This window comes from Squalius cephalus (assembly GCF_949319135.1).
Source record: "Squalius cephalus genome assembly, chromosome: 16".
NCBI lineage: Eukaryota > Metazoa > Chordata > Actinopteri > Cypriniformes > Leuciscidae > Squalius > Squalius cephalus.
This window is the reverse complement of record NC_137137.1, coordinates 34,173,569-34,199,137: the sequence shown is the minus strand read 5'-3', so window position 1 is coordinate 34,199,137 and position 25,569 is coordinate 34,173,569. Positions and strand designations below refer to the sequence as shown.

General features: G+C 39.3%; 2 protein-coding genes across 2 annotated transcripts; both read left to right on the top strand.

The window, feature by feature from the left end:
- Window positions 1-1,602: 1,602 nt before the first annotated feature.
- Window positions 1,603-6,595, top strand: LOC307174396 (cytosolic sulfotransferase 3-like). Its single transcript, XM_079898177.1, has 8 exons — window positions 1,603-1,781; window positions 2,249-2,387; window positions 2,567-2,695; window positions 4,672-4,778; window positions 5,311-5,437; window positions 5,619-5,716; window positions 5,797-5,971; window positions 6,061-6,595. The coding sequence occupies exons 1-8, from the start codon at window positions 1,758-1,760 to the stop codon at window positions 6,171-6,173; spliced, it is 912 nt and encodes a 303-aa protein (XP_079754303.1). The 5' UTR covers window positions 1,603-1,757; the 3' UTR covers window positions 6,174-6,595.
- Window positions 1,703-25,325, top strand: LOC307174397 (cytosolic sulfotransferase 3-like). Its single transcript, XM_079898178.1, has 8 exons — window positions 1,703-1,781; window positions 18,615-18,753; window positions 18,920-19,048; window positions 22,738-22,844; window positions 24,441-24,567; window positions 24,718-24,815; window positions 24,896-25,070; window positions 25,160-25,325. The coding sequence occupies exons 1-8, from the start codon at window positions 1,758-1,760 to the stop codon at window positions 25,270-25,272; spliced, it is 912 nt and encodes a 303-aa protein (XP_079754304.1). The 5' UTR covers window positions 1,703-1,757; the 3' UTR covers window positions 25,273-25,325.
- The last annotated feature ends 244 nt before the right edge of the window (window positions 25,326-25,569 follow it).

The window sequence follows — 25,569 nt, the reverse complement described above, 5'->3', positions numbered from 1 at the left end:
CTGGTATCTCATCAGAGGTTACAGAGACCATCCTGAATGTGAGAGCTCGCTCTATGAAGAGACTGTGTGCTTTTTAAGTAGCTGTTTGCGTCCTGGTGCAGGACATGCAACATGCAAAGAGTCCAGTTCTCTGCCCTGTTGGTTCAGTACTGGAGTTTCATGTCTGTCATGTGATCCACTGTTCTAGTCATGTGATCCTGCCAGGTGTTCTGTGTTGTCATGTTGTCATTGGTTCATTGTTTCATTGTTCAGAGATGTCCCTTGCCTTGACATTAGTCTTGTGTGTATTTAAGCCCTCATGTTTGTCTTGTGACTTTGTCAAGTATTGTTACCTGTAACCACTGTTTGATGAGAGATTGTCAAGTCAAGTTACGCTTAGTCAAGTCTTTGTTTTATGTTTGGGAAATAAACTGCACTTGGGTTCTACAAGCTTGCCATCAGTAGACATCCTTACACCCTGCTAATCTTAAGGTGTATGAGGGGCAATTGCTGTTGAACATGTACCAATTGAGGATGTTATGTCAGCTGCTTTTTAATTGTTCAATATTGTTGTAATTTAAAAATGATTTTTATTTTTTTATTTTTTTAGCATTTTAGTTACACTTTATTTCAATGGTCCACTTTAGATATTCTACTAACTATAAGTAACTTTGCAACTACATGTCAAATAGCCTAACTCGCCTTAGAGTGTTAGTAGTCTGTTAGGGTTAGTACAATAAGTTGACATGTAGTTGCAAAGTTGCTTATGTCAGAATGTCTGTTGGGAAGCATCAAAATAAAGTGTAAGCAGATATTAAGCATACAGTCTACTAATACTCTAATGAGAGTTAGTTGACATGTAGTTGCAATTATGGTTAGTAGAATGTCTAAAGTGGACCATCAAAATAAAGTGTTACCATTCCTAATATGAATTCCTAATCTTAATTATTTAGTGATTTACTGATGAACTGTGGGCTATTTAACACTCAAATGTTCTGCCAATGAATAGCAAAATATTCTGATATTCCAAAAATATAATTATTTTTGTTGAATTATATCTTTTAAGACATTTTAACATTCAAAATGATTTGGTTAGGCCACTTTAGAGCATTAAAGATGAGTGTTTCAGCTGTACCATGGTTCTACTGTACCTGACATGGGTACAACTGGGACAAAAGTAGTTCTTGTCTGTGGAAAATTTTAACTATTTCTAGGTATTATTGATCATAATTTCTTCAGTAGACAAATAAATGAAATATCACATGAAAAAAGTACATGTTTTGTGTGGTAATGTATAAAGCAAAAAAAAAAAAAAAAAAAAAAGTGTCCCAACTGTACTCTGACTGCTGAGTAAATGTACAACAGAATGCAATGATAAGTCAATCTTACCTTGCATGGTGTGTTATTTACCCTGCATAATAGAACATATTGACTAGAATTTCACAGTACTTTTTCCATTATAAATTGCTTATTTGTGAAATGCTATAGACTAGGCTAGAAATCCCACATTTATGACATCAGGAAATGTTAGTTAGTAGATGTTAGTAGAACGTTCCTGTGGGGAGGGCTGTTTAAACTTACGTAACGTGTTGTTTTATGGCTGAGTGCAAAGCACAGGGAAAAGGGTGAACAGAATATCAAATACAGCACTGAATAGCATTGAGTAGAAGTCCTGTTTGCATTTTGAGGAACACAAGAAAGCTGTCAGAAACATTCTAGGAGAGTGGAAGACAAGACAGGATTAAGACTTAAGAAAATTAAAACACTTTTTCTCCATAATGGAAATCCCTGATATGGCTTCAGTGAGTAAATAATTCTCTTTCAAGTGTTTTGCGATAGTATAAGAAATGAATATGTCTGTTTAATACCAGTTAGGTATTACAGATGTGAACAGTTTTATGTTAGAATTCATAAACATTAGCATATTGTAGTTTTTAAAGAACAATTTTGAGGGTTTGATACACAATTGCAGGTGCACTGTAACATACAGTAGACCACACACAAGTATTTGCAAATGTATCCACATTTCTTGACAAACCAATATTCAACATACAGTAATATGTATTGCATTAAATAACATTTTTTTTATTCCTAAAAGTGAATACAGTAGATGAAAATAAAAACATACTCTACTGGTAATGCAAATGTATCTGAAATCTTGCTGTTAACAGGATTTAACATTGTTTGTTTATTGCCAGTGATGAATAACTAATGATTGCTCAGTTCAATGAAACTTCAGCATTCAACTGAAACTTTTTCTGTTCTGCAGCTGAAACTGCAGAGTCGACCAGAGATGTTTGATTTTGAGGGTATTTCTATGACTCGTTTTTTCACTGACAACTGGGAAAAGTTGCAAAACTTTCAAGCAAGACCTGATGACATTCTTATCGCCACTTATCCCAAAGCAGGTAAGACTAATGCATGAAGTTTTTCTTTATTTTAATTTGGCTAGCATGCTGACTTGACTCTTAATAGCTTACTGTTAACTTAACCATTAGATAACACTATGAAACAGGACCATGTATTGTCTTTCCAAACTGACCTTTAAAACACTTATTTTAAAACTCCTTTTCCATTGTATTGCCAGGTACCACATGGGTTTCTTATATACTGGACCTTCTGTATTTTGGTAATGATGATCAAGAGCGTCAGACTTCCCAGCCTATCTATATGAGAATCCCATTCCTGGAGTCATGCTTTCCAGGGTTTTCAACAGGTCAGAGCAAAGTCAATCATTTTATTTAACTACATTTTAAACAAATGAAAATATAGCAGATATTGCCCCAGCGCAACCCCCACCCCGGTTTACACTATCCCTATTTACTGCATACATATATATACAGTACTGTGCCCCCCCCCCCCCAAAAAAAGGTTTTAAGTCAGTTATTTATATCTTTTGCTGTAGTGTGTTAGTAGGAAATATCAGTTTACATTTCCAAACATTCTTTTTTCCATTAATTGTACTAATCCAGTGAGATTTGTGTATGCACAAGGAGTCTGACAACAGCCGGTCTGATCTGATCTCACCATCATCGAGTCCGTCTGTGATTACATGAAGAAACAGAAGAAACTGAGACAGACTAAATCCAGAAGAACTGCGGGAACGTCTCCGAGACGCTTGGAGAAACCTTCCTGCAAAGCTACAGTACTGTGAAAAGCACTGGCACTTGTGTTAAAATGCTGTAAAGTGAGAATGCTTTCAAAAAATAAAATCACAAATTGAATTTATTTATGATTTAACTTCTATTAACTAATTCAAATCAATATACAGTATGGTGTAAAGACCCTTTGCGTTTAAAACGGCTTTTGTCCAGGTACACTTGCACATAGTTTTTCAGGTAGATTTGCAGGAAGATTTCTTCAAGCATCTCGGAGACGTTATCGCAGTTCTTGTTGTGACTTTTATTTGTGCTGAGAGCGCCAGAGCCTGAGCAAACACTGCTCGCATTCTCCGTGTTCATTAGTTTACGATCTGTCTAACAGTCCTGTCTAACAATATTAGATAGAACTGTCATACATAGAAAGTAGTAGTAATGAAAAAGTATTAGCGTATGCCATGTGGTTGATGTTCAGAGATGCTAGCTGAGCAGAAATACATAATCATATCTCTCTTGGTCTCCTCAAAAGTTGTGTTGGATTTTCTCCTCAGTGTAAAGGTTAAGAGGTTCATCCATCACTGTTTTCCATGTTCGTAGAGTTAGTTTGTGGAGTAAATAATATGTAGGTTATAATCTGTGTGTTTACATAGCTTTTTTTTTTTTTAAATGGCGGGTGCTGGTTGCCTTCGTGTGCGTTCAGCCAATCAGCGTACACTAACGTCACTGATAGTTCCTATAGTGCTGGTTTAGACACGACTCTGAAGTATGTGTAAATTAGCTCCTTCAAAAGGAGTTCCTAGAACTAAAATCGTTCCTAGTTCCTGCTGTCCGAACGTGCCAAAATCCGGGAACTTCCACCAATAGTTCTAGGAACTATGAAAAGGTTCCTTTGGTGCGAAAGCCCCTTATACTGTAACAAGCACCGTCCTTTGGATAAGACGTTAACCTGAGGTCCTTACTCTCTATGGTCATTAAAAAAAATCCCAGGATGTCCTCGAAAAAAAGAGTAGGGGTTTAACTCCGTCATCCTGGCCGAATTTGCCCACTGGCCTCTTATATTGCCCCCATAACTCTGTCTCCTCTTCACCAGTAAGCTGGTGTGTGTGTGTGTGTGTGTGTGTGTGTGTGTGTGTTCTGGTGCAATATGGCTGCCGTCGCATCATCCAGGTGGTGCTGCACATTGGTGGTGGTTGAGGATTTTCCCCCCTTCCATTTAAAGCGCTTTGAGTGCCTTATAAATGTTTGAGTGCTATATAAATGTAACATTAATATTATTATTATATAAGTAACTTTGCACCTACACGTCAACTAGCAATCATTAGAGTATTAGTAGACTGTCTAAGCCTGTCTAACAGTCTACAGTCCATACACTACTGGTAGTTAGTTGACATGTAGTTGCAAAGTTAAATATAGTTAGTAGAATGTCTAAAGTGGACCATCAGAATAAAAGTAACCCAGATTCTTTAAACTTTGCACCTTTTCATATGTTCCAAGATTGCTGGAATGTAAAATGTTGTAAATTATACATTGTTTATAAAAGGCCTCAAATGGGTTTTGGCATAACCACAATGATAATGACACTTCTAATTATCAGTTACAGGGACAGAAATGGCTGATAATCTTCCCACCTCTCCTCGTCTCATCAAAACTCACTTACCTGTTCAGTTTGTACCCAAGTCCTTCTGGGAGCAGAACTCAAGGGTAAAGTACTGCGGTTCTTTGTAATCATATCTGCCAAAATCTGACATTCTATTTGGATATTGTCTTCATTTAGATTTACAAGAATAGCTTTTGAAACTACCTTTTCAATAAATGTGACCAATGAGAGGCTTGCTTATGTCTTGAGGTTTCTAATAATTTCCATGCAACTAATTTGAAACTTGAGTTCTCTGAAAAGTGTAAATTTTGCTCTGTAGAGCTACCAAAATATTGCGTGTTAACAAATCCTTAACCAGTGGGCCACGTTCAATATTATCTACTCTATAGACAAATTGAAAAATGGCAGCTGTTTGTGAAACCTGTTTGGAAATAGTCACTATGCAAGGAATTACATTTGGTCTCGCTGGTGGAAGAGAAATTACTCACTGCAGCTTTAATAAAAGTGAAGTAGTTCTGAAATGAATGTAATGAAATTGTAACTCTCTGGATAGTTTTGCATAATACAACATAGGCCTATATCATAGCAAGTCCTGTGTTATGTCATAATATATTTTTTTTTCTTTCACTTATTCAGATTGTGTATGTAGCACGTAATGCAAAAGACAATGCAGTTTCCTATTTTCATTTTGATCGAATGAACATGGTACAGCCTGAACCGGGAGATTGGAATAGCTTTATACAGAAATTCATGAAAGGGAAAAGTAAGTAGATTGATCAATCACAGCTTGGGTGCAATCTATAATTTTAATGTCTTGATTAAAAAGGATGTTATAAATATAACATTGAGAATGTAAATATATTTCATTTAATTACAACCCCTACATTATCAATCAAGAACTTTGTCTTGGAAGTTTTGTTTTCACATCAGTAATTTCCCGCCAGATGTGTTTGGTCCTTGGTATGATCATGTCAGCGGATGGTGGGAGAAAAAACAGACATATTCTAACCTACTGTACTTGTTCTATGAGGATCTGGCTGAAGTAAGTTAAATTCACAAAGTGACAATTTTATCCAGTGTAAAATCAGTGTTAAATGTCTAAATTTTCCTGGTCTTTTCCAGGACACTGGACGTGAAGTGGAACGTTTGAGCTCCTTCTTGGGTTTGTCCACTTCAGTCGAAGAAAGGGAGAAAATAACAAAAAGTGTTCAGTTTGATGCCATGAAACAGAACAACATGATCAACCATGTCACAATCCCTTTCATGGACTTCAAGATCTCACCCTTCATGCGGAAAGGTTAATAAACCGCTGAATCCTCTAACTATCTCCTTCTGAGTTCTGTCCTTTGACTTACTTTTGTCTTCTTGTTATTTGTGTTCCAAAAGGTAAAGTTGGAGACTGGAAATGTCACTTCACAGTGGCACAAAATGAACAGTTTGACGAGATCTACAAACAGAAGATGAAGAAAACCACAGTCAGATTCCGCACAGAGATTTAATATTTGAGTTCTAGATCTTGCACCAGAATCAGATTAATTGCTGCTCTTTTGTTTTCACATAGAGCAGTGGCTCTCAACCTTTCTTGGGCCAGCACCCCCCCCCCTCCCATCCCCCTTCAAATAAATTGTAGTTTAATTGTCTTCCCTCAATTTTAATGTTGATTATTATTCTGCGTTTATTATAATTAGGCTTATTATTAATTTTACACTATCATTCAAATATTTAGGGTCAGTACAATTCTTTTTATTTTCCTATTAAAGAAACTGATACTTTCAATCCGCAAGTTGATTCAACAATAAATGTAATAATTTGATTTACAACGTTTTTTTTAAGAATCGTTGGTGATTTTTCAGTGCTGTAGCCTTTGGCAATGTTGAGTTTCCTTTAAAATTATATCTGACATACCCTGCTGCCCCAAAGGTTAAAAAAACTTGTTACAAAACTCTGTTTAGGATATACCCATATGGAAGTTTTACAGATACGTTTTCAGTTTGTTCTTCCTTTCCTAACACTCTTGCAATTTAATATTATCCCTTAGTTTTCGAAGATGTCCTGTTTTTTAAGACTATATTCAATACCCAGTTCCCTATCAGTCGCTCACTCTCAACGTAACATCAACATGACGATGTAATTGGCATCACTTCAGGGAGCCCTATCATCTTCGAGTGTCGGCAGAAGGAGCCAATGAATGTTGGCGTGTGTGAATCGCGTCATGCGCCGCACCCCGCCCCGCACACATTGTCTTTCACTTCGGAGCTGAGTTTCTGTTGGTCTTTTGAATACAGACTCAAGCTACTGCATTGAAGAATCCTCTCTCCTTCCTTGTATCCGGTGTTGGTGTGACGGCGCGAACAGCGAGTGGCCGCAAGCTCAAGCTCAACAAATGCTGTTTTCACAGCATTGAAATTTCTGTGTCGGTTTTTGGTGGGTGTTCCCTGAGAAGTGTTTACAGCACTGCTGTACACAGCGGCCATTCCCTGGGTTCCTCAGCCTTACTATTAAATAGTATTGTTTTGTTTTTTCTTCACAAAAGAATTCCGGTTGTGCGTTTCTGGATGCGGTCATTCCCTGGAGCCAGCAGACGGCCACGAAAATTGCCTCTCGTGTTTGGGCATTCAGCAAGCTGAGGCAGCTTTTGTGAATAGTTCATGTTCCCATTGCGGGAATATGACTATGGCAGTGTTGAGATCAAGACTCGTTTACCTCAAGGGAGGTGCAGTCCCCTCGCCTATGTCCAGATCTAGTGCTTATTCTGGACCTCAGAATAGGCCTACTTCGGTGCTTAGCCAGGGTGATCTGAGGGTTACCGTGAGGGCTTAACCGCCGAGGCAATCTCCGTGGGCCCCTCACGCCTCACTAATGCTGCCACCGTTGGAGCCTCCAAAAGTACATGCTGGTCCTTCACATGTTGGTTGCAGCATCGGAGGGGGAGCTTCAGTCCTCTGGAGATGAGGATTCGGCATCGTTACCCCCTTCGGGGAGTGTAGCGTTACCCGAGTCCAATCCAAAATGGGCGGCTATGCTTTCCAGGGCCGCCGAGAAGGTCGAGCTTGTGTGGAACCCTCCACCATGTCCCAAAACTTCTTGTTCAGATGACTGGTTTCTCGGTTTGCTCAGTTTTTGTCCAGTCTTACGGCGAAGGCTTACAGAGCATGTGGACAGGCTACTTCCGCCCTCCATGCCATGGTGCTCCTGCAGGTCCACCAGGCCCAGGCGCTCATGGACATGCACAAGGGTGGTTCTGACCCAGAGCTCTTCCGGGAGCTCCATGCAGCAACTGACCTCACCCTCCTGGCGACGAAAGAAACCGCACGTTCCGTCGGTCAGCCGATGTCCACCTTGGTGGTCCAGGAAAACCAGTCTTTGGCGGATCAACCTCAACCTGGCGGATATGAGGGACACCGATAAATATTGGTTCCTGGATGCCCCTCTTTCCCAGGTTACGACCAATCTTGGACCTGCATGTCCTGAACCCTTCACAGGCTGCCATTCAAGATTCTTACGCAGAAATGCATTTTCAAGTGCATCCGTCCCCAAGATTGGCTTTCCTGTCTCGATTCTCCCTCGACACAGACCGTTTATTTGATTTGTGTTCGAGGGGCGGGCATATCAGTACAAAGTCTTACTCTTCAGGCTGGCCCTGTCGCCCCGTGTCTTCACAAAAGTCGCGGCGGCGGCCATTGCTCCCATATGTGAGCGTGATGTTCGTATCCTCAACTACCTCGACGACTGGCTTATCCTGGCCCAGTCGAGAGAGCAGATGTGCGAACACAGGGACATAGTGCTCAGTCACCTCAGCCACCTATGGCTTCAGGTCAACTGGGAAAAGAGCAAACTCACCCCCGGGCAGAGGATCTCTTTTCTCAGTATGGAGTTGGACTCGATCAACATGACAGGTCTGTGAAGGTCTCTGGAAAGGGCATCAACTGCATTGGAAAATCAACTGCCTCGAGTTGTTAGCAGTACATTTTGCACTGGGCTGCTTCAAAACGCCGCTACTAGGCAAGCATGTACTGGTCCGTACGGACAGCACTGGTATATGCTCCCGCCTCATGTCACAAGTTGCCCGCCATCTCCTCCTTTGGAGTCAGAAGCATCTGAGGTCGCTTCGTGCCTTTTACATTCCGGGCCTGCTCAACCGTGCTGATGACGAGCTCTCCCGGTAGCACCTGCGACTCCACCCCCAGGTGGTCCAGCTGATTTGGAGGCACTTTGGGACTGCACAGGTAGATCTGTTTACCGCCCCGGACACGTTGCATTGCCAGCTGTTTTACTCCCTGACCGAGGGGACCCTCGGCTTAGGCGCACTGGCACACATCTGGCCCCAGGGCCTACGCAAGTATGCGTTTTCCCCAATGAGCCTTCTCGCACAGACACTGTGCACAGTCAGGAGCAGGTCTTGCATGTTGCGCCGTATTTGCCCAACCGGACCTGGTTCCCGGAACTAGTGCTCCTCGCGACAGCCCCTCCCTGGCCCATTCCTCTGAGAGAGGACCTGCTCTCTCAGAGACGGGGCATCCTATGGCACCCGCATCCAGACCTCTGGAAACCATGTCTGGTCCCTGGATGGGACGCAGAGGTTCTAGGTGACCTACCCCAGGCGGTAGTTGACACCATCACTTCCGCTAGAGCCCCCTCTACGAGGCGCCTCTATTTTCGTTAAAGTGGAACTTGTTTGTTGAATGGTGTTCCTCTTACCTAGAGAACCCCCGATCTTGCTCGGTCAGAGCCGTGCTTTCCTTCCTGCAAGATGTGTTGGAGCGAAGGCTGTCTCCCTCCACCCTTAAAGTGTATGTCGCTGCTATCACCGCACATCACGATGCAGTTGAAGGTAAGTCGCTGGGAAAGCACGACCTGATCGTCAGGTTCCTGAGGGGGGCGAGGAGACTAAATCCAGTTCGCCCTCTCTCTATACCCCCTTGGGACTTGTCTCTGGTCCTTTCGGCACTTCAGAGTCCAGCATTTGAGCCTTTGCAAAGAGCTGAATTAAAAATTCTGTCCTGTAAAACAGTACTCCTGGTTGCATTGGCCTTCATCAAGAGGATAGGGGACCTGCATGCATTTTCGGTCGACGAATCATGCCTGGAATTCGGCCCGGCTAACTCTCACGTGACCCCGGCCCGGATACGTGCACAAGGTACCAACCACTCCCTTCCGGGACCAGGTGGTAAACCTGCAAGCGCTGCCTTCGGAGGAGGCAGACCCAGCCCTGGCTTTTCTCTGTCCCGTTCACGATCTGACCTTATACGTGGACAGAACGCAAAGTGACGCACGCCAATGTTCATTGGCTTGTTCTGTAGATACTCAAAGTTGATAGGGCTCCCTGAAGTGATCCCAATTACGTCGTCACATCGACGTTACGTCTCCCATTCCCTCCTTCAGGGAGCGAGGGTTACATTAATAACCGAGACGTTTTCTCACCTCGTGAACATGATAATGTTGGTGGGTAACTATCACATTGACACACCTCCCCTACTGCTCTCCCTACAGACATCACCTCAACTAACCCCTGCCTCTCCTTCTCGTACTTTTGAGTGAGAGCTCTTCTCCAGGCGCACACTCTGAGTACCGACCTGGGGTGTGTTTCCCTAAAGCATAGTTAGCCAACTATGGTCGCAAGTTCCATCGTTATCAGCAGTTCAACGAGTCGTTTCCCGAAACCATCGTTCTAACGAACATTCGCAAACAGCATCTCAAAGTTGTGTGTTTGGAACGACTGCTCTCGACCTGTGGTTAGAAGCAGAGTTTCTTGTTTGCAAGACATTGGGACTCAATAAATCCTTATCTTGTGCAAAATAAGCAAACTGACATTCAATACAATCTATATATTTTATTTAGAATACATACAAATGTCATTTACGTCTTTTAGTTTGTCGAGAGATTTAAAGCACCGTTTTTGAAGAGTGCGCATGTGTAAACGTGCTCTAGTAGGCTAAGTAAGAACGAGCCTGATTGAATCTGGAAATAGAGCAAAATAACTTAGAAAAATTAGAAATAGTCCTCAGATGTCATGTACAGAATTTGTAGCAAAACATTTTTCATTAATTAGATCTCAATCAGACTAATTAAAAGTAGTTATTTCTCCACCACTGCATGAAATCATTAACCAACATGGTTGAACGACCAATTAGTGACACTATGGTTTCGGGAAACAGTCGTGACTAGCTAGTTGATTTCAATTGCTCGGGTGAGAAAATGAGCTGCGCTGACAGAGACACTGCAGGGACACTGGACACTGGACACAAGTGTGCTAAGTTAAGTTTCTAACAGCACTTTGTGTCTTCTTTTCTTGAACCCGTCTCCCTCAACGAAACTTAAAGGAAGCGTATGTCTCAAAATAATTTTGCTATCTGATAAGATATCATCTTTGCTCACTCGGCAGCTGCGCTTGCATTCAATGGTGTTTGGATTTCATGTGATTTCTCATTGTGGTGGTTATATTATAACTCGGTTTCATACTTTCATCAAAAGTAATTCAATTTTGTATGATAATTTACTAAGATCGTTTTCATCTAATTAATTCCAAACTTCGCAAGGCAGACGATGACATTATGTGATCAAATACAATACACTTACAGCGCCACCCAGTGCATTTAATTATAACTGCGAGTTAGTGTTTGGGATTTATCATGGATTCACTGCATTTACGGCCAGCAAAGCAACGTAGTAAAATTCGAATATTATTTTTCTTTTTCGAATAATAATTACAGAGCCAATATTCGACTATTCGTGCACACACCCTCATGAGGTTTATTTATGTTTATTTATTTATTTATTTATTATTATTATTATTATTATTATTATTTTTACAAGTATTTTGTGGTATCATCCACACCAGTATTGATAACATAACTGCAATAAAGTAATAGCCTAGTGAATAGTCACTTGTAACATTGATATGATGTAGGCCATTATATTTTATGCACCTAAAACATTATCAGACAGAATTTTCTCAAAATCAAAGTGCCATGGGAAGTCAAACTAACTACTTAAAATTTTCTTACTGAAAATGTTAATTTACTGTCATCTCTTGGAATATCTGAAAGCCAGATTTGTTTTTCTATCTATCATTATTAGCAGAACACATTTTACACATGGGGAAAACCAATTGTTTAGTCAATGATTCAAGAAGGGCCAAACCAAATACTAAGTTGTACTTGGCCTTCTGAAAAACATAGTTCTTGTTATTGTCTAACCATAGCATTTGTTTCAATAAGGATATAATAAAAAAACATTGATAGCTCTATTGAAGTAAAATTATGCCAACATCTTTTAAACAAAAAAGCTTGTTGAATTGCACTATAAAAAAAAATTATATACATTGCATTAACCGTGCTTGCATTGTATTTTAGGGCTTGCATTTTGGGGGGCTGAAATTCAACATGGTTGAATATTTAAGCTGTGGATATTTCAATTCAAAACATTTCACACACATTTTCATTATTAAAAATTCAATAATCCATATTCAGATTTCAGATTTCACTTCCAAAATATTAATTGTGTTTAAAAATACTATATACCTATAATATAATATTAATATAATATATAATATATAATTAATATAATATACTACAACCTATAATATTCAACCGGCAAACTTTATTGCGCTTTACAAATTCAGTGGTTCAAATTCGACAAGTCACATCTTGGAACTGGAGGAATAGCAGTAGATTACCAATTCATAATCTCCATCAGTCTAGCTCACCAGCAGGGGGTGTAAGTGGCTTTTGAAGACCAGAGCAACAGGTAGAGAGAATCAAGTCAAGTAACCTTTATTTATAGCGCTTTTTACAATACAGATTGTTTCAAAGCAGCTTTGATAACAGGAAAATAGTGCAACATAGTTTGTTTATAGAAGAACAGCATTATAGTCCATCTTAAGTAAATTCAGTGATGGTTCATTTTTGTTGTAAAAACATTATTAATTTAGTTAATTTATATATACAGGTGCTGGTCATAAAATTAGAATATCATCAAAAAGTTGATTTATTTCAAGAATTCAATTTAACAAGTGAAACTAATATATTATATAGACTCATTACATGAAAAGTGAAATATTTCAAGCCTTTATTTGTTATAATTTTGATGATTATGGCTTACAGCTTATGAAACCCACGAAATCAAAATCCCAGAAAATTAGAATATTACTTGAAATCACACAGTAATTACACAGTAATATCATGGTCATTGAACCAGGTTTTGGTTCTTTTGGCAGTGTGGGCCGGTGCAAATCCTGCTGGAAAATGAAGGAAGCATGAAGTGCTCTGGAAATGTCCTGGTAGACGGCTGCGTTGACTCTGGATTTAATAAAGCACAGTGGACCAAAGTCCTCTTTTCTGATGAGAGCAAATTTTGCATCTCATTTGGAAACCAAGGTCCCAGAGTCTGGAGGAAGAATGGAGAGGCACACAATCCAAGATGCTTGAAGTCCAGTGTGAAGTTTCCACAGTCTGTGTTGGTTTGGGGAGCCATGTCATCGGCTGGTGTTGGTCCACTGGGCTGTCCACTCAACGCAGCCGTCTACCAGGACATTTCCAGAGCACTTCATGCTTCCTTCAGCAGACAAGCTTTATGGAGATGCTGACTTCATTTTCCAGCAGGATTTGCACCGGCCCACACTGCCAAAAGAACCAAAACCTGCTTCAATGACCATGGGATTACTGTGTAATTACTGTGTGATTTCATGTAATATTCTAATTTTCTGGGATTTTGATTTCGTGGGTTTCATAAGCTGTAAGCCATAATCATCAAAATTATAACAAATAAAGGCTTGAAATATCTCACTTTGCATGTAATGAGTCTATATAATATATTAGTTTCACCTGTGAAGTTGAATTCTTGAAATAAATCAACTTTTTGATGATATTCTAATTTTATGACCAGCACCTGTATAGCCCCTCTGGAGAAAACCGTGATGTCATCGTCCAGCTCAGATCAGTTCTCATATAATGGTGTCAGTGAAGGCAGATCAATAATATTGTTGAATATTAAATGTCCCCAACTAAGCAAGCCAAGCTCGAAAAAGGCGACAGTGACAGGAACCAAAACTCCATCAGTGACAGAATGGAGAAAAAAACCTTTGAGAGAAACCAAACTGAGTCGCTCCTCTGTTCTCCTCTGGCCAACGAGCGAACAGTGTATGATTATGATTCAGGCAGCATTACAGGTCAGAAGTCAGATTGGATTGGAACAATCAGAATATTATCCAATTCCATCTGGTTTAAGATCGGAGTCACGCCGGTATGGAGACGGTTTGTTGGGATTAGTTTCAACATTTACTTGGTAAATCAGATGGCAACATTGTTTTATGGTGACTACATTTCAGTTGTATTTTCAATGTTTCGACAAAGGTCATTTAGAATCAAAATCACATTGATCAAATGATATTACCATTGATTATTTTTGTTCATTTCAATATTGATTCTACATCTGTGATGTGGAATCAATCATAGTGTAAAGCTGACTCAACAATATTACCACTGATTATTTTTGATCGTTTCGATGTTGATTCAACAGCAGTGATGTTGAATCAATCATAGTACAATGTAGATTCAATGGCATTACCATTGATTATTATTATTTCATTTTTTTGGGTTCAAATATCACCATTGTTTTAACATTAATTGTGGGTGCAAAAGTGATATTGAACCATTGTCACTCCATAATGTTTATTAAATTATATTATCATTTTTTTTTGTTGAAATCTCACCATTGTTTCAACAACTAGATGTACCGCATGGCGGTACAAAATATGACCGCCGCTCAGGCCTGCACTGGCTTTCCACAAAAATAAATGACGTGGAGCAATTTGGCTGTATTGCGTGTTTATGTATATACCTAAAAAAAGTAGTAGTATGTGCATGTCTGTCTGTGTGTGTATGTGTGTGTGTTTGTGTATGTGTGTGTCTGTGTGTGTGTGTGTCTGTGCGTGTATGTATGCGTGCGTACATGTGTGTGCGCGTGTGTGTTTGTGTGTGTGTGTCTGTGCATGTGGATTTGTATGTGTGTGTATGGGTGTGTGTCTGTGCGTGTGGATGTCAGTGTGTGTGCATGCTTGCGTTTGTTTGTATTCCTGCATGTGTGTGTGTGACAGTTAGGGTTGCCAACTTCAGAAAAGGAAAATGCGGGACAATCGTGGTTATTTATAGGAAAATGAGGGACACTCAAAATATTTGTACTGTATCACACAGTGTACGTCATTTCAGTGTCTGCAGTTAAGTTTGTGTTTAAAAGGTTATCAGACATAAACACATTTGTATTGCTTAACCTATTTATGTATTTAATTCTAAAAATAATTTTAATGTCATACATGAAAAAAGTCACATTACAAACAAACCATAGTTCAAAATAACAGCATTTATCTAAAATAGAAAGCTTTTTTAACATTATACACTAGGCTTACAGTTCAAAAGTTTGGAATTAGTAAGATTATTTTTTGGGAAAAAAAATAAAGAAAGTAATTGCCTACTTTTATTCAGCAAGGATGCATTACATTAATCAAAAGTGACAGTTAAGATAATGTTACAAAAGCTTTCTATGTACTTTCTAAAAGCTTTAAAACATCAATAATAATCAGAAATGTTTTCAGAAATGTCATGAACAATAATCACATTGTTTGCATTCGCCAAAATTGATTAGCCGAAATCAAAATGTGGACAGTGAAAGGAAATTACCGTTAGCGCGAGACGAGTCCGGCTTGAAGCGGAAGCGACCAGACGCCAGAGGATGTTCGCAAATCAAACAATGATTTGTCTCAAAACAGTGATTAAAAAAAGCTGTGATTGGATGATGACAGGTGTCGGTGATCATTCTCAAGTGTCGTGGTCAGCACTGCTGCTGTTGCTGTTGTATCAGTCAGTGGTTTATCAGCTTGTCAAAAAACGGGACACGGGAGGTCACGCACGGGACAAATAAATTAGGCCCCAAATACGGGACGTCCCGCCTAATTCGGGACAGTTGGCAACCTTAGTGACAGTATCATCCTAAACCAGCAACCCTTCGCTCAACAGCACCATCTACAGGCCGATGAGTGTACAGTCACTAAATGTGCACATAAATGAATTTATTTTATACCCCCCCATGGATGAAATTCTACGAAACTTAGCAAACCCCCAGAGGATGTCAAGTTAATCATACACATGAAATATGGTGCAGTTCTGAACATCTCAACTGAAGATAGGGGTGATTAAAGCAGAATAATATTGCATTTTCATTTTTTATGGGAGGGGCGCAAATCACAAATGAGTGATTATGGGCTAGGTTGATGTGGGCCCTTAAGACCAACATACCATAAAAATGTCTTCATCCTCGGTGCCACGGTTCAGGTAGTTATTTAGGAAAAACTGCATTTTTTGGGTTTGGGGAGGCCCAGCGCGGGGGGGGGGGGGGGGGGGGGGAGTGGCCCCCGGGGACCAAATAAAAGTCTAGTGGGGCTACATGCCCACCAAATTTCATGTTCCCCGGTGTTTCGGTGTCCCTGGTATCGTTGACGAAAAATTCAGTAGATGACGAAAAAAAAAAAAAAAAAAACTTTGACAATCCCTATATGACCGCTTTCGCTAGCTATGCTATCGGCGGTCATAATAATTGCAGGTACCAAAGTGATATTGAACCAACATCACTTTGTAATGTTTATTCAATGCAATTAGCGTTGACGCATCAACATTGTTTCAATGATTGCCTGGCTTGCTATCTGGGAAGATATTTGCAGAGTGAAAAGAGACAGACTGAAACTATAAATTGTATTTGCTGTGTTTATGTAACAGGAAGGAATTAGGGAAAGCACTTACCCGTATTTTCCGCACTATAAGGCGCACTTAAAAGCCTTTAATTTTTTCAAAAAACGACAGTGCGCCTTATAATCCGGAGCGCCTTATATATGGATAAACAACCGCTGACTTAAACCTTGTTTATACTTTCGCCTGGCAACGGAGCGCGAGCCTCCGCTGACTGCGCGCGCAACTCCCCATACAGACGAGGCATTTATACTTGACGCAACTGTTTTGTTTTAGACTGAACACCAGACCATACAACTGATTTAGACGCGCAAACTGGGTGCCGGTGTGATGAGATATACTACTAATATCCGTCTGCTCGGGCAGATAATGCTCAAAGTCATGCATCTTCGGATAGGGAGGCGCGCGCGCGCTGTTACAATGACGTCATTTTTGCCACGCGCGCGCCTCCGCATCCGGAGATGCATGACTTTGAGCCGAATCTGCCCGAGCAGACGGATATTGGTTTTTTTATTACCTTCGCGCTCATGCGGACGCGTCGAGTATAAACAAGGTTTTACAGCTCAGCAACTTGTTTTTTAGGCTTGAAAAGGTTGGTGACCACTGCATAACGCAAACCCAGTCAAACGTTTGACTGCAGTATCTTCTATTCTATGCGCTTTATAATCCGGTGCGCCCTATATATGAAAAAAGTTCTAAAATAGGCCATTCATTGAAGGTGCGCCTTATAATCCGGTGCGCCTTATAGTGCGGAAAATACGGTATTAAAATTCTTGGTAATTATTTTGCAATCATTCAAGGATGCACTCAAGACAAGATGTACCTAGCAGATCTGATTAGCTCACAATGTTCTTGTAAAATAGCAAATCTTGCATTATCTCATGTCTGCAGAAGTGAAAACAGACGTACTCTGATACCATGGCACATCATGCAAGTCTGAAGGAAAATAACCTCAAAGAAATGAATAACATGTACAGGGAAAATCATGTGACAAGGCATAAAATGAATCTAGAATTCATAAAGAAAAGAATAATAAGATTCATAACTAGGAAGCCACTCCTCAATTGATATCCAATCAAAAAAAAAAAAAAAAAAAAAAGGCTTCTGATTCCCTTACCTGTGTACCAGAGCATTATGCTTTTTTTGTTGCTTTTTTTCTTTTTCTTTTTTTTTTCTACCCTTGCAGGTTAACCTTCAAGCGGCTTTGCTAGAAACCTCCAGGCAAGTGTGTTTTGGCAGGTTGGAGCTAAACTCTGCAGGACATTGACCCACCAGCAGCAGGATTAGACATCCCTGTCAGAGGAACACAGTGTTACCACAGCATACAGTACAAGATGCTCCCTCAGTAAAGACAAAGTGACACACTGACAAACCACAGTTAGTTAAAAAATACTAAACAAAATGACCAAACAGGGTTTGAGGTAATGTTGAAATCTCTTCTGGATGCTAAAGAAGACACATGTAACATTAGTAGGGTTTTTTTCTCTCTCAGGGACGTTTCTTTCCTTTGGGGAGGGCAGTTTGAACATGTATAACATGTTTTTTTAAGGCTGAGTGCAAAGCACAGAGAAAAGGGTGGGGAAACCCTCAAGAGCATTTTGAGGAACAGAAGAAAGCTGTCAGAAACATTCTAGGAGAGTGGGAGACAAGACAGGATTAAGACTTAACGAAAATTAAAAGACTTTTTCCCCATAATGGTCAGTGAGTATGAATAATTCTCTTTGAAGTATTTTATGATAATATAAAAATGAAATTGTCTGTTTAATACCAGTTAAAGATGTGAACATTTTGGAACAAGAATTGGCAGGTTATAAATTAGAATTCATATACATTAGCATATTGTAGTTTTAAAAAGAATAATTATGAGGGCTTGATACACAATAGCAGGTGCACTAACAGAGTAGACCACTGTAGACACACAAGTATTTGCTAATTTATCTAATTATCATGGCTTATCAGTGGAATACCCATACCAATATTCAAAATTATATGTATTGCATTAAATAAAAAAATTAATATTCCTAAAAGTGAATACAGTAGAGGAAATAATAAAAACATACTCTACTGGTAGTGCATTTGTATCTGAAATCTTGTTGTGAACAGGATTTTAAATTGTTTTTATATTGCCAGTGATTAATCTCTAATTAATGCTCAGTCAGTGCAGTAAAACTTTAACATTAAACTAAAACTTTTTCTGTTCTGCAGCCAAAAATGCAGAGTCGACCAGAGATGTTTGATTTTGAGGGTATTTCTATGACTCGTTTTTTCACTGACAACTGGGAAAAGTTGCAAAACTTTCCAGCAAGACCTGATGACATTCTCATTGCCACTTATCCCAAAGCAGGTAAGACTAATGCATGAAGTTTTTCTGTAATTTAATTTGGCTAGCATGCTGACTTGACTCTTTATAGCTTACTGTTAACTTAACCATTAGATAACGCAATGTATTGTCTTTCCAAACTAACCTTTAAAACACTTATTTTAAAACTCCTTTTCCATTTTATTGCTAGGTACCACATGGGTTTCTTATATACTGGACCTTCTGTATTTTGGTAATGATGATCTAGAGCGTCAGACTTCCAAGCCTATCTATGTGAGAATCCCATGCCTGGAAGCATCCTTTCCAGAGTTTTCAACAGGTCAGAGACTTACAATTCAGTGACGTCAATCATTTTATTGCTACAATTTAAACATTAATGAAATGATTTGATTATTTGATGAAAAAAATAAATGTAAAATCATGAAGTTAGGAAACACTAAAACATTTTGAGATGTTTACAGGTACAGGTTATGTATATGAATCATAGTGTATTTGATTGTTCAATATTGGCGATTTTCCACTACACAGTGCCAGCTCGCCTCGCCTCTACTCGACTCGGCTTTGTTTGGTTTTCCACTGTGTAAAAGTTGTACCTGTACCTGCTTCCAGGTACTTTTTTTCGTACCACCTCCGGCGAGGTTCTGAGCGAGCTGAGGCGATAACGTGAAAACACGGCAGACTGCTGATTGGTCAGCAGGCTTCGGAGGGTTACTTTAAAAATGTATTCCGTTACAGTTACAAATTACTTCATAAAAAAGAATTCAGTAACGTAATCCAAGTACTATAATATGAAAGTAATGTAACTGATTACTTTTGGATTACTTCAAGGTCACGTATATAAATAAAGTCAAGCAAGAAGAAATATTATTTTTTTTAAAATTAAAAAACTTTTATTTATTAAGAATTTGGTCCAGTGTACAACATTTTCAAAATATACACACAGGCCTTAATATATATTTATATAAAGGGCTATACAGACATCTAGTGGCTAATGTATGGTATTACAGATTATTTTGTTTTATTTGTAACTAATTTTTAACTAAAAAATAAAAACACAACATTTAAATTTTTTACACAATCTACATATTAGTTTATTTAGTTTATTTAAAATAGGCCTACATGTTGACTAAACCCGTGATCTTTCTTAATTTGCCTAACTGAACTTGTGGCGTTGGCAGTGGGAGTTCCCCTACTATACCTAGACAGCGAACATCCCGTTACGTGAGAAAAGATTAAGAAAGGACATTTTGAGTACTAAAAAAGCTACTCTCCTAATTTCTACAAAATAGCAGCGGAATTTCCATGAATTAAATGCGATTTTACCCGCAGGCAGCATCGTTTCTACTAGCAGCAGTGGTTCAATCTGCGTCTGAGGAGATTGTAGAAAGCTGTTATTTGCACATGCACCAGCGCGTGGCACACGTGAGTCATTACTGGCATCAGAACCAGGAACTACTGTATAATCAAGCAGCGCTTAATATAGTGTTATTATGCCAAATTACTTATTTATTTAGTTTTAAATGAAACCATTGTAATCCTGAAAGTATTCCCCCTTTTTTCAAAATGTAACTATAATCTGATTACTACATTTTTTTTGTGTCTCGCGTAGAAGATTAAGTCATGGCAGTTTCCATTTCGCTATGACGACCAGGTACTATTGTGGAGGTACTATCTGCAATGGAAAACGGAGCGAAAAGCGAGCTGAGCCGTGGCGAGACGAGGCGAGTCGAGTCGAGCTGGTACTGGTAATGGAAAAGCGCCATTTGTGTGAGTTGAGGGTAGGTTAGGCATGATTTGATGTGATGTCAAGCATTTGCATTTTGGGACATGGTGAATAATATGAAGGCTAAAATACATTTGCTCCCTTGATCAAAATCAATGGGTTGAGGGTATGTCAGCAGAAATTAAGTAAAAACAGACTTCCAAAATGGTTAGGGCTTAGGGAAGTTAACAAATGTGTGTTTAAAGTAAGGTGGAAGGCAGTCATAGTCCTCAATAGTTCTCCATCATTCAATACCTGGCAGAAATCAAGGCAGGAAAAAGGAAAGAGAAACAAGAAACAAAAGGAGGACAGACAACGGCAGAGCTAAAAGTCTGCACATTTAAAAAAAACTTCACAAAATTGACAAAGATAAGAAACAAAACTTACAATGTTACAGACAACAACCTAGGATCGTTTTTATGTAACCTTCAAGGCTGGCAAATTTACAATTGGTACATGTCTACTGCAGAGCATTTTATCATATATAACTGGAGTACAAGGTTATGAGGTGCATTATGGGTGCTTGGCTAAAGAGATGCATCTTCAATCTAGATTTAAACTCTTTAAAGAGAGTGAGTCTGAGCCCCGGACATTATCAGGAAGGCTATTTCAGAGTTAAGGAGCCAAATGTGAAAACGCTCTCCCTCCTTTAGTGGACTTAGATATCCTAGGTACAACCAAGTCCAGAGTTTTGTGATCTTAGAGAACATGATGGATTGTAGGGCGATAGAAAATTAGTTAAAAACACAGGAGCTAAACCATTTAGGGCCTTATCGGTCAGTAGCAATACTTTGTAATTGATACAGAACTTAAAGGGGGGGTGAAATGCTCATTTTCACTCAATCTCCTGTTAATCTTGAGTACCTATAGAGTAATATTGCATCCTTCATATCTCCAAAAAGTATTTTGTTTTATTAAATTTTTAACATAAAGATAGGCTGTACCGAGTCTTTCCGGAAAAAACCGAGCGGCTGGGGGCGGGTCGTGTGGGCGAAGCTTAGCTGTGCTAACGCGCCAAGCTAGTGACAACACACAGAGACATTTGTTCAACAAACAGTTTTACTCACCGTCCGGTTCCAACGCACGACCGCGAACCTTTATCATTGTGACTGCTCGGTCCTTAAGCATTAGACGATCTGCAAATCCGTGGATCTGGGCTTTGTTTATAAAACAATCATCGTCGAAATGCAGGGAACAAAAGTCTTACACAACTCCGTTTATGCTCAGGAAAACAAACTGCCACGGGTTCCTTAACGCTGGGTTCTTTGGGAATCTGTGCAGGGTTGTCTTGCCCTGGCAACCAAAAACACACTTCTTTGGTGACATTGAATGACTTCCCAAAAGCCGGGCAGGGCGCTTTGATGGCGAACTGCTTTCACTCTCTTGCTCTAGTCTACGAGTGCGCGCGCGGCCGCGATCTTACCGGAGAAGTGCCCTTAGGACCCATATAAGGAAATTCCGCCCTATCTTACGTAAGACAGAGCCATACTCGAAAAAAACTTTCCGAAACTTGTGACAAACCGGAAGGAGTATTTTTGGAACAAAAATACTCCTTCAAACGTACAAATTAGTTTTTGAAACTTTGTCCATGTTTAGCATGGGAATCCAACTCTTTACCAGTGTAAAAAACTCAGTATGCATGAAATAGCATTTCACCCCCCCTTTAAAAGGTTACAGTGTAGAGATAATAAAGTTGGTGTTATATGATCATAATTTCGTGACCTTGTAAGAACTCTAGTATTTTGGACTTATTGTAGCTTGTAGAAGGTTGTTTTTGTAACAAACAACCCTACATCAATGCCTTGCCTCTTGGCCCCCAAGTTAGTTCTTCACCATTTTCCAAATTCCAGCTTGACAAACTCTCCATATACTCATATCATTACAAATTCTGGTAATACTTTAATTAAATGGTTCACTTTAGACATTCTACTAACTATAAGTAACTTTGCAACTACATGTCAAGTAGCAGTCAGAGTATTAGTAGACTGTCTGCTTAATATCTGCTAACACTTTATTTTGATACTACAGTCTACTAATAATCTAATGAGAGGTAGTGTGCATTGAAAAGTTATAGTGCATGTCTAAAGTGGACCATCGGAATAAAGTGTAGCCCAAATTATTTAAACATATCACCTATTCATCTATTTCTACATTGTTGGAATGTAAATTAAAAATTGTTCCAAAGCCTCAAATGGTTTTTGGCATAACCAATGATAATGAAACTTTAAACAACAATTAATTATCAGTTACAGGGACAGAAATGGCTGATAATCTTCCCACCTCTCCTCGTCTCATCAAAACTCACTTACCTGTTCAGTTTGTACCCAAGTCCTTCTGGGAGCAGAACTCAAGGGTAAAGTACTCCGGGTCTTTTGACTGCTAGAATAGATGATAAATGTAATCATATCTGCCAAAATCTGACATTCTCTTTGGATATTGTCTTCATAGTTTTATAATTTATATTTAAAAGATGAGCTTTTGAAACTGACTTTTCAATACATGTGACTAATGAGAGGCTTGCTTACATCTTGAGGTTTCTAATAATCCCTAATATTTCCAAGCAACTAATTTGAATCCTGAGTTCTCTGAAAACCCTTACGAAAAAGTTTATTCAAGTGTGCTATTAGAATACTTCTTTTAAACAAAAAATAAGAAAGTATACTTTCAGTCTACTTTTTTTATATACTTCTCAGAAATATACTTTATGTATTTCTAAGAAGTATACTTAAAATTGCACTAACAGAAAGGTCTAAGTATATTTGGCCTACTTCTACCTATCTTTTGATTGAGATATACTTAAAAGTATAATCTTGTAGTTGTGTTTAATCTATACTTTTTCACATAGTTTTACATACTGTCTTATAAACTTAAATTGTTTGAAAATATTGATTTATAAAAAAAATGTCTTGGTTACGTATGTAACCCTCGTTCCCTGAAGGAGGGAACGGAGACCATTGCTGCCCCTTCCAGTGCCCTGCGTAAGCCTAATAATCCCCCGGCAACACTTGGGGCGGAAGATGGAAGAGGCCTTACGCAGAGAGTGTCGTTCACTGCCAATCAGTGAGACTATTGAATAACACTGGTAAAGTACATACGAGTGTTAGGCCTGGCGTTGGGCGCTCAAAAGGGTTTGCCAAACCGGGGACTCACTTGAGCAAATAAGCGTACGTAACCAGTCCATAGGAGGGGAATGGCTCAGCAAGCCAACACTGAGCTGGGTCTCTGGTGTTTACTGGCTATGGGAAGCGAGTACGCTGGAGGATACCGGATGTGCCAACACCCAGGAATAGGCAACAGCCCTGGTTGAGTGAGCTCTCAACCCGAGTGCCCAAGGCACGCCTTGGGTTTGGTACGCCAAGGCGATGGCATCCACTATCCAGTGTGCCATCCTCTGCTTAGAGACAGCCTTTCCCTTCTGCTGGCCTTTGAATCAGACGAAGAGTGGGTCTGAGGTCCTAAAGCTCTGCATTCGGTCCACGTACAAGTGCAAAGCACGGATGGGGCAGAGCAAAGCTAGGGCTGGGTCTGCCTCCTCCAGGGGCAGTGCATGCAGGTTCACCACTTGGTCCCTGAAGGGGATGGTGGGAACCTTGAGCACATATCCGGGCTGGGGTCTCAGGATCACGTTAGAGTTAGCCGGGCCAAAAGTCAGTAGTGCTGTCTTCATGGACAGGATTTTCAACTCTGCTGACTGTAGCAGTTCAAATGGGGCACTCTGATTGACAAATTGACAAATGGCAGGTGTTTGTGAAACCTGTTTGGAAATAGTCACTATGCAAGGAATTACATTTGGTCTCGCTGGTGGAAGAGAAATTACTCACTGCAGCTTTAATCAAAGTGAAGTAGTTCTGAAATGAATGTAATGAAATTGTTACTCTCTGAATAGTATTGCATAATACAACATATGTCCTGTATTGTCACAATATTTATTTTCTTTAACTTATTCCAGGTTGTGTATGTAGCACGTAATGCAAAAGACAATGCAGTTTCCTATTTTCATTTTGATCGAATGAACATGGTACAGCCTGAACCGGGAGACTGGAATAGCTTTATACAGAAATTCATGAAAGGGAAAAGTAAGTAGATTGGGTGAAATTTATAATTTTAATGTCATGATTTCAATTTGAGAATGTAAAAATATTTCATTTCTCAATTACAACCCCTACATTATCAATCAAGAATTTTGTCTTGGAAGTTTTGTTTTAACATCAGTAATTTCCCGCCAGATGTGTTTGGTCCTTGGTATGATCATGTCAGCGGATGGTGGGAGAAAAAACAGACATATTCTAACCTACTGTACTTGTTCTATGAGGATCTGGCTGAAGTAAGTTAAATTCACAAAGTGACAATTTTATCAAGTGTAAAATCAGTGTTAAATGTCTAAATTTTCCTGGTCTTTTCCAGGACACTGGACGTGAAGTGGAACGTTTGAGCTCCTTCTTGGGTTTGTCCACTTCAGTCGAAGAAAGGGAGAAAATAACAAAAAGTGTTCAGTTTGATGCCATGAAACAGAACAACATGATCAACCATGTCACAATCCCTTTCATGGACTTCAAGATCTCACCCTTCATGCGGAAAGGTTAATAAACCGCTGAATCCTCTAATTATCTCCTTCTGAGTTCTGTCCTTTGACTTACTTTTCTCTTCTTGTTATTTGTGTTCCAAAAGGTAAAGTTGGAGACTGGAAATGTCACTTCACAGTGGCACAAAATGAACAGTTTGACGAGATCTACAAACAGAAGATGAAGAAAACCACAGTCAGTTTCCGCACAGAGATTTAATATTTGAGTTCTAGATCTTGCACCAGAATCAGATTAATTGCTGCTCTTCTGTTTTCACATAGATGATATTAAAGATGTTAAGATTGTAAAAACGTAAGTTAGGATTTAAAGCTGTGAAATCAATTAAACCTACCTTATGAATTGAGTAAATGTATAGTTAAAAGTTAAGTAGATCAATTTGGTACCATGATGGACCATAAACATGATGTTTAAATCACTAATATTTTTTGAATAAATCAAATTAAAAATATTTATGAGGAATGGGATCTTACTTCATTTGAATCCACTAAAAATATA